Here is a 14,598-nt window from a genome sequence, read left to right as displayed (position 1 = left end):
CTTGCCAAAAGAAGGTAGTGGAATGAGGAAGGTCAGGAAGAAAAATGAAGTCACTTTGATTCAAAGCCAAAACCCTGCAAGGCAGTTTCCTGCAGCCTCTGGGCCTGAAGGGTCCTGGGGGAGCCACCCTTTGAAGGAGGACAGCAGCCGTGGTCTCCTTCCTCGAACCCCAGAGCCCGAAGGGCAAACGCCTTTGTTGTTTACTCGCTCCGTTGTGTCGGACTCTTTGCGACCCCATGGACTGCAGCCCGCCAAGCTCCTCTGTCCACGGGATTTCCCAGGCAAGAATACTGGAGTGGGGTGCCATTTCCTTCTCCAGGGGAACTTCCTGACCCAGGGATTGAACCTGCATGTCCTACACTGGCAGATTCTTTTTAACACTGAGGCACCTGGGAAGCCCAAGAATGCATACACACACACACACACATATGCATGCATTTATAGAACTCTCCTGCTCACCAAAGCTGCTGTGAATGAGTGAGAATATCAAGGAGCCATTCTTATAATCCAGGCCTGTGTCTTATTTAGCTTTAAGACTCCTCAGCACCTTATAAAAAATGTCTGGTTCCCAAATGAATCAGCAAGTCAAAGATGAGATTTCAGGGTCTTCTACAGATACAGCTTTAGTCTCACGTTGGTTTATCATCTGAACCTGATGAACCAATGGTACAATTATTTAACATGCACATTTTGCTATAGATGCACTGCTTGGCCCATTTCCACATACACCTTCTGAATCTCTGGACTGTCCTCACCTCCTAAGCCCACAGGTGGCCGAGTCCCCACTCCTGCAGTATTTACACAGCTAGCGCAGCCTGGAATTCCTCACTGCACTTCTCTCCAGACCGCAGCAACTACCCAGCCCTGGAGCAGTGAGACTAGCAGAACCTCTGAGGTCCCACCGGGCCGGCAGCCTGTGGTTCCAGCCTCCAGCACATGGACACGGCCCGCTGCCTTGGAGCTGGTCCCGTGGCTGCGGGGTCCCCAGAGCAATAGACGCCTTTGCAAATGAGGTTCACACTCTGCCCTGCTCTAGAAGGGAAGGAACCCTTGGGGTTCTCATTTTTCTGCCCTCTCTCTCGCTCCTCCTTTGGGCCCCTGCCTGATTTGCATTCTCAGTTCAATTTGCATCACAAAATACACCCAATCTTCCCTGGATCCGAGGAGGCGGGCTGGGCCAGTCCTGTGTGGGCTTCTCATCTCCTGCCATCGGTTCTCTAGCAGGTTTCTGGTTACACCCAGATGACACTTGGATTAGGTTTCATTTTTATGTCCTTGGCTTGTGATGCAACGAGCCCCTCCCCCTGGGCCCAGAGTGCCTCCAAGGTGGAGCCCCCTTTACTGCGAGGCTGGGGGCCCCTGCGGACCTCAGTTAAGGGTCCCGCCACCTCTCACGTGGGCCCCCATCTGCGGGCCAGGCAGCTGTGTGTCCTTCAGTTATATGCTCCAGTTGTCAAGGTTTTTTCTGTTTCCTTTTCCCCCAAGCCCGGAATCAATACTTCGGGAGTAAAGGGGGGGCGGGGAGGAGGGAGGAAGCGCCCAGGGGACTGGAGTTTGCCACCGCCCACCGTGGCTCTCTGCTCCAGACGGAACCTTCCAGTCTCATTCAGCACAAAGTGGCTGCAGAGGAAATCCTGCCGGGCCAATGATAAGGCGGGAAGTGGAGTCACTTCCTCACCAGCTGCTGCGTTCAGGTAGACACAGCCCTGGCTTCCTCGCGTGTGCTGCGCAGGCCACTGCGCCCAGCGGCCTGGCCGCCGCTCCCCCCTTTGATCTCAGCCCCAGTGGGTGTCCAGGCATCGCTGCCTCCCGGCTTCAGGCAGAGCCCTGCTCTCTGCTATGCAGGTGTCTCCCTCCCTGCGTGGCTTCCTCTTCTTTTTCCCACCATTCCAGCTCGCGTGGGGCTTGGACGTCAGTTGCCTCTGGGCACTGGAGAAACCATGGGTCCTGTTGATTGGGAGCAAGGCTCATACCCTTGCTTCCGAGGTGGTGCTAGTGCTGAGCATCCACCTGCCAGTGCAGGAGGCCTGGGTCCCATCCTTGGCCAGGAGGATCCCCTGGAGGAGGTAATGGCAACCCACTCCAGGATCCTTGCCTGGAGAAAATCCCATGGACAGAGGAGCCTGCAGTCCATGGGGTCGAAAAAGAGTCAGACACAACTGAGCAAGTGAGTGTGCACACACACACTTATACCTCTTAGGAGATTCCAAGACAAGGGGCCACCAGCGGTCTTGATGTTCCCATGAAGGTCTAGGATCGCCTTGGCACCTCTGGTCATCTGCCCTGTCCTGTACAGGGGCACCAGCGCTGCCTCTACCGCCGTGCGCAGAATTACTGCTTTGTTAGCTCCACTCTGCATTCTCAGTCTTCACACGACAGGGATCTCCCTGACAGAGGGACAGATGGTTCAGTGGGCTTGGAAATGCCCCACAGCTTATACCTCCCTTGGAGACTCCAGGGCGTTCGAGTGGGATCCTGTTCAAAACTGTTGAATATCACAATGCCACCACCAATGTGGCACGGACACCGGCCAGTCAGACCCAGCGCTGGCCGCTCTGAACGATCTGAACTTGAGTTCTTCACCAGAAGACACTAGAAGCTGCTGCAGCAAGAAAAGGCATCTGATTTTGTTCCAGTGCAAAGTTTATTTGTCCTTTGTATATGCTCCTTTTGAAAAACATCATCTATTAAAATGTGTTTGGAAAGCCTGGTCTACAGTAAGGTGTATTTCAGCTCCACAAGCATATGCTGAGTGCCTGACATGTGACAGAAACATGCTCCAGGGATCCAAGGATAAATAAAACATGGTCCCTGCACCTCCAGGTGCTAATAGCTGAATGAGGGGGAGACAGACATGTAAACAGATGACCTTCAGGGAATACAGTGAGCAGGGACTGGCTGCGGATTATTTAGCTCAGCCCAGGGACTTGGAGAAAGTTGCCTGCAGAACACGATTGCACCGAATTCCTGAGGGAACTGGATGAACTTATCAAGTGATAAGAGCTGAGCAGGAAGCTGGGTGGGGAGAGCACTGGGAGCCTGCGTGCCATGTTAAAGGATCTTAATTGCAGCACAGAAGTGACAGACTGGCTTCTGAATGGATCCTCTGGCTGCAGCAGAGAGAGAAGATTGAAGGGTAGGGCACTAGACTAAAGGCAGAGAAATTAGGTGGGAAATCCTAGCACTGATCCTGGGGAGAGAAGGCAATGAGGCTAGAGAAACAGTGAGGGGGCCAGATCAGCGGCTCATATCCTGCCCTGTGGAATTCGTCTTGCCCTTACCACCTCAGAGCTCTCTAGCCTGACTTCAAGCTACAGGAGATGTAGCATCTGGACCTCTTTCCCCAGTGGCTTTCTCTAACCCCTTTGCCTGTGCACAGGACCAGCCAGCAGTGCCGGAGTACGGATGCCTCCATAGGGGCAACCCTTAGCCAGCAAGTGGGAGGAGTCGGTGTGTCAACACCCCAGCTCCCTAGCCACTTGGTGGAATGACGGAAGGTGCGTGCTCTGCACTGGCCCTCAGGTGGTCATGTGGGAGGCGATCCCCGTGGAGTAAAATGGTAAAGCCTCGGGTAACAGAAAATACCGAAGGCGTTTGATGGCAGCGTTTGGCTTCCTCTTAGTGCCCTCTGATTTTCTCCTTGCTTTTGCTCCATGCAGAGCAGAAATGGCGGCAGGCCTCCATCTGGCTGAGGTTCACATGCATGTGGGAGCACACAAGCCGGTTCTCTAGGCCAGGATCTGTTTAAGAGCAGGATGGCTCCCCCACTCAGGCTCTTCCATGATCATGTAAGGCGTCCACAGTCAGCTCAAAGACTGGAGCCTACCTGAATCTCCCTCTGTTCATGGCCGACCGAGGTCATCTTCCCATTTCCCTGTGAGTGCTAAGAGCCAACGGGGAGCCTGGACTGGCAGAGGCTGCTGCGCTGTTTCACTCAGTGTTATGTTGGGGACATCTTTCCTTGCCAATAGATATAGGGCACAATTTTTAGTGACTGATCCATATTCCACTGGGCTTCCCTGGTGGCTCAGTGGTAGAGAACCCACCTGCCAATACAGGAGGTGCAGGTTTGATCCCTGGATCAGGAGGACCCCCTGGAGAAGGGAATGGCAACCCACTCCAGTGTTCTTGCCTGGGCAATCCCATGGACAGGGGAACCTGGTGGGCTACAGTCCACGGGGTCACAAAGAGTCAGACACGACTGAGCGACTAAACGATAACATATTCATTAACATATTTTCAGATGTTTTTGTTTTAAAGTTTTATTAATTTTTTCAAGATAAATAATTAGAAGTAGAATCACTAACACATGAACAGTATTTTTAAAGCTTCTGTTGTGCATTTTCGAACATGAACGGCTTCTCTGCTTCCCTTCTCCGGAGAGCCCCTGAGTTGTGTGAGGGTATCTGGGCTCCTGCCCCCATCCCCACAGCCATCCTATTTTAGTGGAACTCAGTGGTCTTCTTCAGTTCTTGACATTGTGATTCATTTGTTTTTAAATCTCATTTTATTCGGAGCCAGAGAATAAGAATACTCTGAGAATAAGAATAAGAATGAGAGCTCTTAAATGAAACTTTTTGAAGGATCTGAAGGGGAAAGCAAAATCTTGGAGAGTGGGCTGCCTTGAGGGAGGTGTTGGGGGGACGGGGGCGGGAGGGATGGGGCTGAGTGGTCCCAGCGCAGGGAGAAGACCCTCTGACCCCCTACCCCCACCTTCGCTGACTTGAGCTGTCTGTTCCTACCCGGTCAGTCCACACCTCCCTGGCCAACCCCCAGCCCTGCAGCCAGGGCCTGGGCTTGGGGCACGAGCTGCCCTGCTCCTCTGAGGTCGGTGCTGATGGAACTCAGACTCCGGCCATCTGTGGCCTCTGAATGTGACGTCTGTGGGGAGGCTGCCTGCAAAAGGGCCTCCAGAGCTGGGGGGCTGCCTGCCTCCCCTCTGAAGTCGGGGGCTAACAGAAGGGGAAGGGCCCTCCCCTGGAAACCCACCGTGCCCATCCCTGAGGTCGGGCAGAGCCCTGGCCAGTCCCGACACGACCAGGGGCTGAGTGCACCCCGAACATATAGGCGGGGGTTTTGTCCAAATCACATGACGACGGCCCAGGTTTTCTTCTTCCCTCTTTGTTGCTTTTAATACATAAAATGAGCATGTGTTTATTTAAAACAGCTTTCAGACTTAAACAAATAATGACAGACTGTTCAAACAGACTTCGGAAATCACCCTGATCAGGATGTCTGAAAAAGCAAGAAGACTCCCCCATGAAAACAGCTTTTGGAGCTTCACTCCTGAAACCACAGGGTCTGCTCTGCACTTTAGAATCATAGATGGGCAGATTATGGGGTAGATTCCATCTCAGGGGCCGGAGGGGGAGGGGGGCACGTTAAATGATGCCTGTCGGCCCTACAGCCTGACTTAATAATCTATGAGGAAGTAAAGCTGGGCGTGTGTTACCGCTTCCAATTTTCCACCAGAACACATCATGTGTGTATGTTTGAATTCACGATCTCTTTAGAAATCACCAAGTATCTTGAGAACCAAGAGCTGACACCTTAGAGGGAGTTGGACAATCGTTTCTGAAAATTAGCAGGCTCAGCAGACCGCCTGGAGGCCAGGGCAGTTTGAGGAGGATCACAGCAGGTTAGCAAGAGGACAGACCAGAGAACACAGTGATGTTTCCTCTAGTTCACGCTCGGGGCCACGTTTACAAATGGCCTGAGTCACCTACGTTTATCTTCACAATAACCAGTTTTATGGGTGAGATAAATGAAGCTCAGCCTCGGGTAATTTGTTCAAGGTCACAGGCAATAAAATGTCAAAGCTAGGATTCCACGCAGACCTCCTCCCTTGAGGTCAGGGCTCGTTCCCAGATCCCTCTGTGCCCATGCTTTGGGTTAAGAGATGCTATGTTAGCTCATCCCACTTCAGAAATGATTTCTTTCTTTGTAATGCACATCAGAAATGGGCCGTGAAGCACAGTTATTTATACAAGCGGCTGGGGCTGGGCAGGGAGGTCTTCCAGCCCCGGGGGTGGGGTGCTGGGAGAGGCATCTCGTCTGCCCGGTGAGGGTCGAGCACCAGGCAGAGCGGCCCGAGTTTCCCTGCTTCCCCCGTCTCCCGAGGAGGGCGCCTGGTCTGGAAGGGTCAGGTGGCTGAGGCCTTAGTCTCTTCCATATCCCGCCAGAGACAACTCCATCGATAACTAAAGGGACGTAGGGCCCAGCCACCGACCCTCCCGACATGGAGCTGAAGTGCCTACCGCCCAGTGCGCTCTTCCGAGGAGTCGGGGCGCCTTTGGCTGGTGTGTGGGGGTTCCAGCCTTCCCGTTGTTAGAGAAAACAGCATGGAGGGGAGGGCTGTTAGACGTCTGCTGCTGTGTCCGGGGGTGCACTCTGCAAGAGGCAAGTTTCTCTATATTGGTCCTGACTCCTTCCTGCCCCGTTTACCCCCGACATGTAGGGAAGGTCGGTGTCCTGACAAACAGCCGTGATTGCTGGCTCAGCTCTGGGCCAAGGGCACTAAGCACGTGTGTCATTTATATCTATTGCCCGGCTTTGCTGAGACTCAAACTCAGAAAACTGTTTAACAACAGATGAAGAAAGAAGAAAACCCTTGCGCCCTCTCCTGGTAAAAGTTAATCCAGCACCTCTATAACACAGGGAGCCAAGCCTGGCACTGTGATGACCTAGAGGGGTGGGATGGGGGAGGAGAGAGGGGCTCCAGAGGGAGGGAATATTTGAGCGGTTGTGTGTTGTTTAGCAGAAATCAGTACTACGTTGAAAAGCAATGATCCTCCAATTAAAAATAATTTAATTAAAAAATAAAAAGAATTGGTTAAATAAAGTACAGCATAGATACAGATATATAAATATACGTGGTGGAAAATTATGCACTCATGAAAAATAATTGTGCACGTTTATATTTAGTAACACAGGAAGTTCCCCTAATGATGCCTTAAATGTTCACCTTCGAGATTACTGCCAAGATTTCCAGAGGTGGTTGTATGTAAAAGGAATAATTTCAAATAGGCAGAGTATCTGGGTAATGTATTAGGCCAAATACAGAATTCAAACCAATGTGTGATGTTAGAAAACCTTAATCATTAATTGAACAAACATTTCTCAAACACCTACATGTACTAAGACCACGCACAGCACTGGGGAGACAAAAATAATACCTGATCCCTCTACTGCAATACCTGCCCCAGACAGACGAGAACACAGCCAGCGTCGTCAGACCCTCCTCACGCAGTGGCACTGGACCTCTGTGAGCTCCGTCTCCCTCAGTGAAACTGTGTGCTCTAATTCCAGGTTTGGGGGCTAACTGGAACTATATCTTGTTTTCCCCTTCATACCTGATTAATCCACCAAGGGAAAACACTTCACTTACTGCTTTATATATTCAGATATGCATGCATGCACGCTCAGTCGCTTCAGTCCAGTCCAACTCTCTGTGACCCAAAAGACTGCAGCCCACCAGGCTCCTCTGTCCGTGGGATTCTCCAGGCAAGAACACTGGAGTGGGTTGCCATGCCCTCCTCCAGGGGGTCTTCCCGACCTGAGGATTGATCTCGCATCTGCCTGCAGCACTGCAGGCGTATTCTTTACCACTGAGTCACCTAGGAAGCCCATATATTCAGAGAGAGTTGTCCAAATACTCATTGGGTCCAAACACAGAATCTAATCTTCCCCAACAAATCTAGGAAATGAGCATTCAATAGTCCCAGCTTTTTTCTTACAGCACAAGAACAAAGTAAAGGACTCTTTAAGATGGGTATGAAGAATAAAGAAAATAATGCATGTCCGGCATTCGTTACAAGTGCCTGGCCTATAGCAAGCATTCAGTAAAGGAGTAGTTGGGGTTTTTTTTTAAATTATTTTTATGAATGTCCATGCTAGCTAAAATTGCAAAGCCTCCAGTATTTCTACTGCTTTTCTCTTTTATTTTTCCTGTTAGCACTTCCCACTCTCTAATACGCTTTACGATACATGTAAGTTTTGCTTACTGTCTGTCCCACTTCACTGGGTCAAAAACGTTTGAGCTTTTGGTCTATTTCACTTATGGCTGTATCTCTGCTGTGCCTGGTATGTGTGTAAGGTCTCAATAAGTATTTCCTGAATGAAAGTGAAAAGAGTGGGTCTGAAATCATTATCCCCAAAGTACATTTGACCTTTGCCCTCACCCTTCTGAAGGTACAAGGCACTTCAGATGCCTCTGCCCCTGTAGGCTGGCACTGCGCGGGCACTTTTTTTGTTATAGTAACAGGAAATATTTAATACTCTAATACTCTTTCTCCCGCCCTCTCCCCCTACAGGACGCCTTTGTGGAGCTGTATGGCCCCAGCATGCGGCCCCTGTTTGATTTCTCCTGGCTGTCTCTGAAGGCACTGCTCAGTCTGGCCCTGGTGGGCGCTTGCATCAGCCTGGGTGCGTATCTGGGCCATAAGTGAAGTCCACAGGCCTGCCGCAAACAAATATGCAAAAGGTTCAAGAAAGCAGTAGAAATAATATGCATTATCACTGATGCACCACTGAAGTGAAGCTGTAGTCTCTTAAAAAGAAAAAAAAACAACCAACCAATCAACCAACACCACCACCACAAACAGCTTTCAGGCTCAACGTTGAATCAGCTACTTACTGCCAAAGGGAAATACAATTTATTTTTTACATTATTAAGAAAAATAAGATTTATTTATTTAACACAGTCCCGTTGAATCTCCTGTCTTTGGAAACCCCACCACGAATTACCAAGCCCCACCTGGATGGCTCTACCTGGCTCTCTCGTGCCTGTACACACAGATTTTTGTTCCATACTGTTGGCTGGACTGAGTCAGCCAGCTGAAAAGCAAACAAAGTGACAAAGGACCCGACTGTTCCAGAAGCCGGGTTTCTGGCTGTTGGAGGTTCGGCAGAAGGTGTTCATTTGCTTTTTTTTGGGGGGGGGGGGGGTGCCTGGAGGTTGTGTTCTTAGACGGAAGGCGCTCGGAGGGGAGGCCGTTCTTCCCTGGCCTGAAGAAGGGGCGCTGCGCCTTTGGTACACACCAGGTTGGAAGAAGGAAAAATCGGGGAATGCAAAGCCTCCAGTATTTCTACTGCTTTTGCTCTTTTATTTTTCCCGTTAGCACTTGCAACTCTCTAATACACGCCACGATACTAGTAAGTTTTGTTGACTGTCTGTCCGTCTTCACTGGACCAAAAACGTTTGAGCTTTTGGTCTGTTTGGACTTCGTATTTGCCAAGACCTCCACCTCAAAGGACCGTGACGGGAAGAATGCCCATAAACCATAGGAAAGTATTTTTTTAAGCTACCGATTGTGCCGAGAAGCAACTTACACAATATCATCCAGTACCTTAAGGCCTGACGTGCTTCTTCACCTATTTTGGATTCGCTGCCCCTGCAGATACTGGCGTGGCTGTCGGCGTAGGAAGCGGATCCTCCGGGACGCGAGGACGCGGGCGCGCGCGTGACGCCGCCGGCACCAGCGCCCCGCGCGCCGGCTTCCCGCCGGGGGCCGCGGCCCGCAGCCGCGCCTTGCCGCGAGCCGCGTGTCGCGGGCGGCCGGGAGAGGAGGCGGGAGGCCTGCGCCCCGGGTAGGCCCGCCTGCAGCGCGGAGCGGGGCTGAGGCTCGAGGGCGCGCGTCTCCGGAGGAAACCGCAGCGGCGGCGAGCGACGCGGGCCGCCCGGGGAAACGCGCGGCCTGCCCGCGCTGGGCCGCGGCCGCCAGCCTCGGCGCTGCGGCGCCGTCTCTGTGGAGGAAGCCGGGCGGGAGGCAGGAGTCGTCCCTGGGCCGCGGGAAACGGAGCAGGTGCGCAGGCACGGGAGCCGCCCGGGGAACGCGCGGCCTGTTGTGCGGTGGGCCGCCAGCCTGCGCGCGCCGCTTAAAGGGAGGTTTTTGAAAGACTCTGGGGAGAGTTACAAATCCTAAAGGAAGCGTTGAAATGGATTAACTGACCTACGTCGGTGGAATTAGGATGTAAAGCGTTATCTTGTCATTGCAGTTTGGTTTTATTTGAAAAACCTGACGGAAAGGGATGGGGGGCGGGGCGGGCAGGGAGGCCCCCGGTGTGGAAGGCGGGGATTCCCTCTATGTCCTGGGGCGTTAGAAAAGGAGAACAGAAAACTCAGTGCTGGAAGACGCTCGAGGAGCAGCAAAAGAAGAAACATCTCCAGCTCATAAACGACAAAATATTTTTTTTCAAGTTTAGAGTCAGCCTTGAGATGTATGTGGAATAACTGTGGCATTATTGCATTATAACATTTATCCGTATACCCTTTATCTGTATTAACTTTGGAATGCACTTGTGTTCAGTGTTTAATGCTGTGGTTAATATTTCGAAAGCTGCTTTAAAAAAAAAGATACATGCATCTCAGCATCTTTTTTTTTTTTTTAATGTATTTAGTTATGGCCTCTACACTAACTGTTAGCAAAATGATCATTTTCCCTTTTGAGATTTTTGGCTCTTAATTCTTTAAAAGCATTTCTGAGGAGGTGAGACAAGCCCTGGTTCTCAGCTACCTGAGAAATCCTGGAGCTTGCTGGCCACTCAACCACTTTGTATCAATCTACATCCACTTCCATGTCAACAAAATTGTTTATTGTGAGGGACAGTATCTGTTGTCCCTCCGACCCTTTTCCTTTAGGTTCACCTGTCTTGGCCAAATCAGAATTTAACTTACATCATTTAAGAGTGCATACATATTTGGTTAAACCCATGAGGTTCATTCACTTGGAAATCCAGATGGAAAATGACCAGGGGATTAAATTCTGGCTCTGATGGTTTGACCCTTAAAGATGGTTTCTGGGGCCTGTTTCCATGGAAACCTATTTAGAGTCCTCCAACTCTCCTTCCATGGTCCTTCTCCGCGGCCATCCTCAAGTTCTTCCTGAAATGCAGTGGCACTTAGGCCCCACGCAGAGAAAGCTGGAAACCCATGGTATGAAGCCAGACCTCCCTGGCGGGCCTCAGGGAACAAGACGATCAGACCTTTGAATGATTCTAATTTTTAAGCAAAATGTTATCTTATGGAAGGTTTACACTGTCAAAAGTGATGAAATGGAATATCAAATTCTGTGCTGCTATCCTGCCAAGATCATTGTAATGGAGTTGGTGTGCAGTACACTCCAAGTGGTGAGCTCCTCCAAGCTGCTTTAGAAGTAACCATGAAGAGCACGGACATTTTTAATATAAAACTTGTTTGTCTTTGGTTATTGTTGTTGTTGTTATTGTTCAAATTGAGATTTCCAGAGTATTCTAAAAATGTATATATAAAAAAGGTCATAGAGGCTAATTTCAGGCTGGTTTCCTTTTGCTGTGGGATTCCATTATCTGGTTTTAATGATAAGTGTTGCTGGTTGCCTGACCCCAGAACTGTACAGTATTGTGGCTGCACTCTCTCAAAGAGATCAGACCTTTGAATGATTCTAATTTTTAAGCAAAATGTTATCGCTAAGAGTAGTTGAAGTTGCATTTTTCTTGTTGTTAAAACTGTTAGAAGCAATGAATGTATATAAAAGCCTGGGCTAGTCATTTTTTTTCCTCCTCCCTTTTTGCATTTTCTCAATTATCTTGCATTTGGACAGCATAGACTGAATTCCTACCTATTTGGTGGGGAGGAGGGATTCACACCAGAATTGCCCTCAGCATGGTACACAGGCCACCCAGGTCAGGGTTCAACAGAACACATGCACTCCCGAAATGGAGTTCAACGGTTCTAAAAAAAAAAAAAAAACCACAAGGAACAAAGCACCCAAGAACCTCCTGGGTCCTCCCAAGCCCTCGCTGCACAGACAGCCCGAAAGAGGGATCAAAATGACAAATCGCATCTTCTGCAGCAAACAGCTCATCTCAGATTTTACAGTGGCTGAAAAGTCTTATGGGCTTGAGATTTGGATTAAAGTCACATTCTGAAAGAAGGAAGCACTTTGCTATGGTTCAAGCCAAAACCCAACATCCTCTGCCCCAGCCCACTTATCTCTGCCTACTCAGATATGACCTTCCATTTAGATGTGACTTCTGTTTCATTAGTACATGTTTATGCTTATCATTTAAAGACCTAGTCCTAGCCCAATGTAGGAAATTAGGAAGTGACTGTAAATCAAGAGAAGTTCTAATAAGTAGGGTTAACCTTAAGTATGTAGGGCAGTCCCAATACATGTCTGGCTTTTTCACATCAAGGATCTGAATTGCAAGGGATGAATTGCAAATTGTATTGGAATTAAACTTATGCTAAAGCGACAAATTTATACATGTGAACCTAAATTCTAATTTCAATTATACTTTAAAGGCAGCGGCTATTTTTATACTTCCTTATCACTTATAGTCAGTAATGTACACCTCTTCTATCAGAAAAAAAACAGGAAGGGCTTGAAATATAAACCATTCTAAGGAAATTAGGGAGTCAGTTGAAATTCTATTCTGATCTTACTCTGTGGTGTCTTTTGCAGCCCAGACAACTGTGGCTACACACTTCTTAAGAAACACAGTTGTGCATTGTCCGGCTCACGAGCCTTCCAGGCAGATCTGTGCATTGTCAGGCTTACGAGCCTTCCAGTCAGACCTTTATTGTTACTCAATTTGAATCTTCCCAGGGATTTTTTTTTTTTAATTATTATGAGACAAAGGACATTTGTTGCAGGGGTGGGAGGAAGAATTTTCAAATGAGCAAAACATTCTCAAGATTGGATCAGGGTGTGGAGTCTTTCAGAACAGCCAGGACTGTAGGATATGAAATAGAACCAAGTGAGAACTTCACAAGGATCAGTGTGATGCCTCCGGGAAAGACTTTATGCAACACACAAGAAACACTTTTAAGTTCTGTGGTATATTTAGCTTCTAGAGACAGCAGAACAACTCAGAGTCCAGCTCTGTATGACAATGCAGATGAACCAAAATTCTAAACATCTGCCATCAATGGTATTAATTTCAAGCCTGGATATGTCTAATGGCTATTTAAACAGTAAATTTGCAATTTTTAACCAATGGGATGGTTAATGAAAACCTTCTGGTTGGTAGGGACATGTATTTCTAAATGCTTTATTGTGCACAATACAGGGGGTAGGGGTGGGGAAGTGAGACTGAATTGGGTAAGTAATAATAATACAAGTCCCTTATCCTTACCCAAAGAATCATTCAGCTCCATGTCTGTGCTCGTAAGACTAGCATTAGACAGCCATGACATACACATCTCCCGGGGCAGAAAGTAAACCACATGGAGTATGAATGGTATTGCCCCAATTCATCATAACTATCCCAGGAAAGTAACTGAAAGCCACTGCATATCCTATTGATGACAAGGTTGTTTTGGGTCCCAAGGTAAGCTCAGCAGAGAAAAACACTTGTGGAAGATGGAAAAGCTTAATCAAAAGATCCAGGCCTGTTACTAAATATGACTATAGTGTATTAGTAACTCTGTATTCCTAAACCTTTTAGGGAATCTGCAGTAGGCCTTCCAGCCAGCTCACTTCATTGTTTTTGCCTCTGGGGTAGTGTTTGAAGGTGTGATACCTGATCACATTTCTTTGGAGGAACCCTGTTTTTATTATACTATCTTCTTAAGTTTTCAACCAAGTTCTGCTTTTGTTTTGAATTATTGAGATCATTTTCAATAAAATAAATGTGTAAAAAGTGGTTTTGTATTGGAAGACTTTGTTATCAAGATGTTCACACTTCTCCCTTCCATGGGCTGTTTGTAAGATGGATATTTCTTAGGGGTGGCTGACATCCTGCAACATTGTACACACACAGAAATACGTGCTAAGTGAGCTTTAAATAGTTAAGATAAAGTAAGTCTCTAGTTGGCCAGTGTTAAATATCACGAGGCTTTCTTTGTGTTGTTGGGGAGAGCCACGCTACCACTCAACTCTCCTTGCCTGTTCAGTTAATATTGTGAAGAAAAATAAAGTGCCGTGTAAGGTGCTGGTTGTGCCCTGGAATTGTTTGTAATGTGGTAATGTGATTTTGCTCCATCCTTCAAAGAACTTCTTAACAAGCCAGCAGAGCCACTGGGAACCTAAAGCCCTGGGGGCTCAGTCTATGGATCTGTCCTTCTGGAGAAGCCACCTTAGAAGGAGGCTTTATTTCTTGGTTACTCACCCTCCTGGTGTGACCCAAGGTGGACCAGCCTTGCGTTCTACTTCTGGAGGAAGCCATTGTGCCTGCTGGCTGTGTTCCCTCACACCAAGTGAGGATCCCAGCCTCTGTGTTGCGTAAGATTGTATGGAAAGAGGAGAAAGAATCTAAAAGTTACAGTTTGAAGTGAGTGTTTTAAGATAACCAAAGCAGTCACTTGCTTTGGAACATAAAAACCTTAAATAGCTGGGCACCTGTTGTTGTTCAGTTGCTGGACTGCAGCACACCAAGCTTCCCTGTCCTCCACTATCTCCCTGAGTTTGCTCAGACTCATGTCCATTGAGCCAGTGATGCCATCCAACCCTCTCATCCTCTGTCGTCCACTTCTCCTGCTCTCAATCTTTCCCAGCATCAGGGTCTTTTCCAGTGAGTCAGCTCTTTGCATCAGGTGGTCTAAGTATTGGCGCTTCAGCTTCAGCATCAGTCCACTGAGTATTCAGGACTGATTTTCTTCAGGATGGACTGGTTGGA

The 14,598-nt window shown here is 48.6% G+C and overlaps 1 protein-coding gene across 1 annotated transcript in view; it reads left to right on the top strand.

The window, feature by feature from the left end:
- Positions 1 to 13,899, top strand: part of BCL2 (BCL2 apoptosis regulator) — a 195,416-nt gene extending 181,517 nt beyond the window's left edge. The window contains exon 2 of the mRNA XM_055559604.1: positions 8,313 to 13,899. Within this exon, the coding sequence (XP_055415579.1) occupies positions 8,313 to 8,447 (135 nt within the window). The 3' untranslated portion in view covers positions 8,448 to 13,899. The remainder of the gene's footprint in view (positions 1 to 8,312) is intronic.
- The last annotated feature ends 699 nt before the right edge of the window (positions 13,900 to 14,598 follow it).

This window comes from Bubalus kerabau, chromosome 21 (genome assembly GCF_029407905.1).
Source record: "Bubalus kerabau isolate K-KA32 ecotype Philippines breed swamp buffalo chromosome 21, PCC_UOA_SB_1v2, whole genome shotgun sequence".
In the NCBI taxonomy this organism is placed as follows: Eukaryota; Metazoa; Chordata; class Mammalia; order Artiodactyla; family Bovidae; genus Bubalus; species Bubalus kerabau.
The sequence above is the reverse complement of the archived record's forward strand: the minus strand, read 5'-3'. Positions and strand labels throughout refer to the sequence as shown.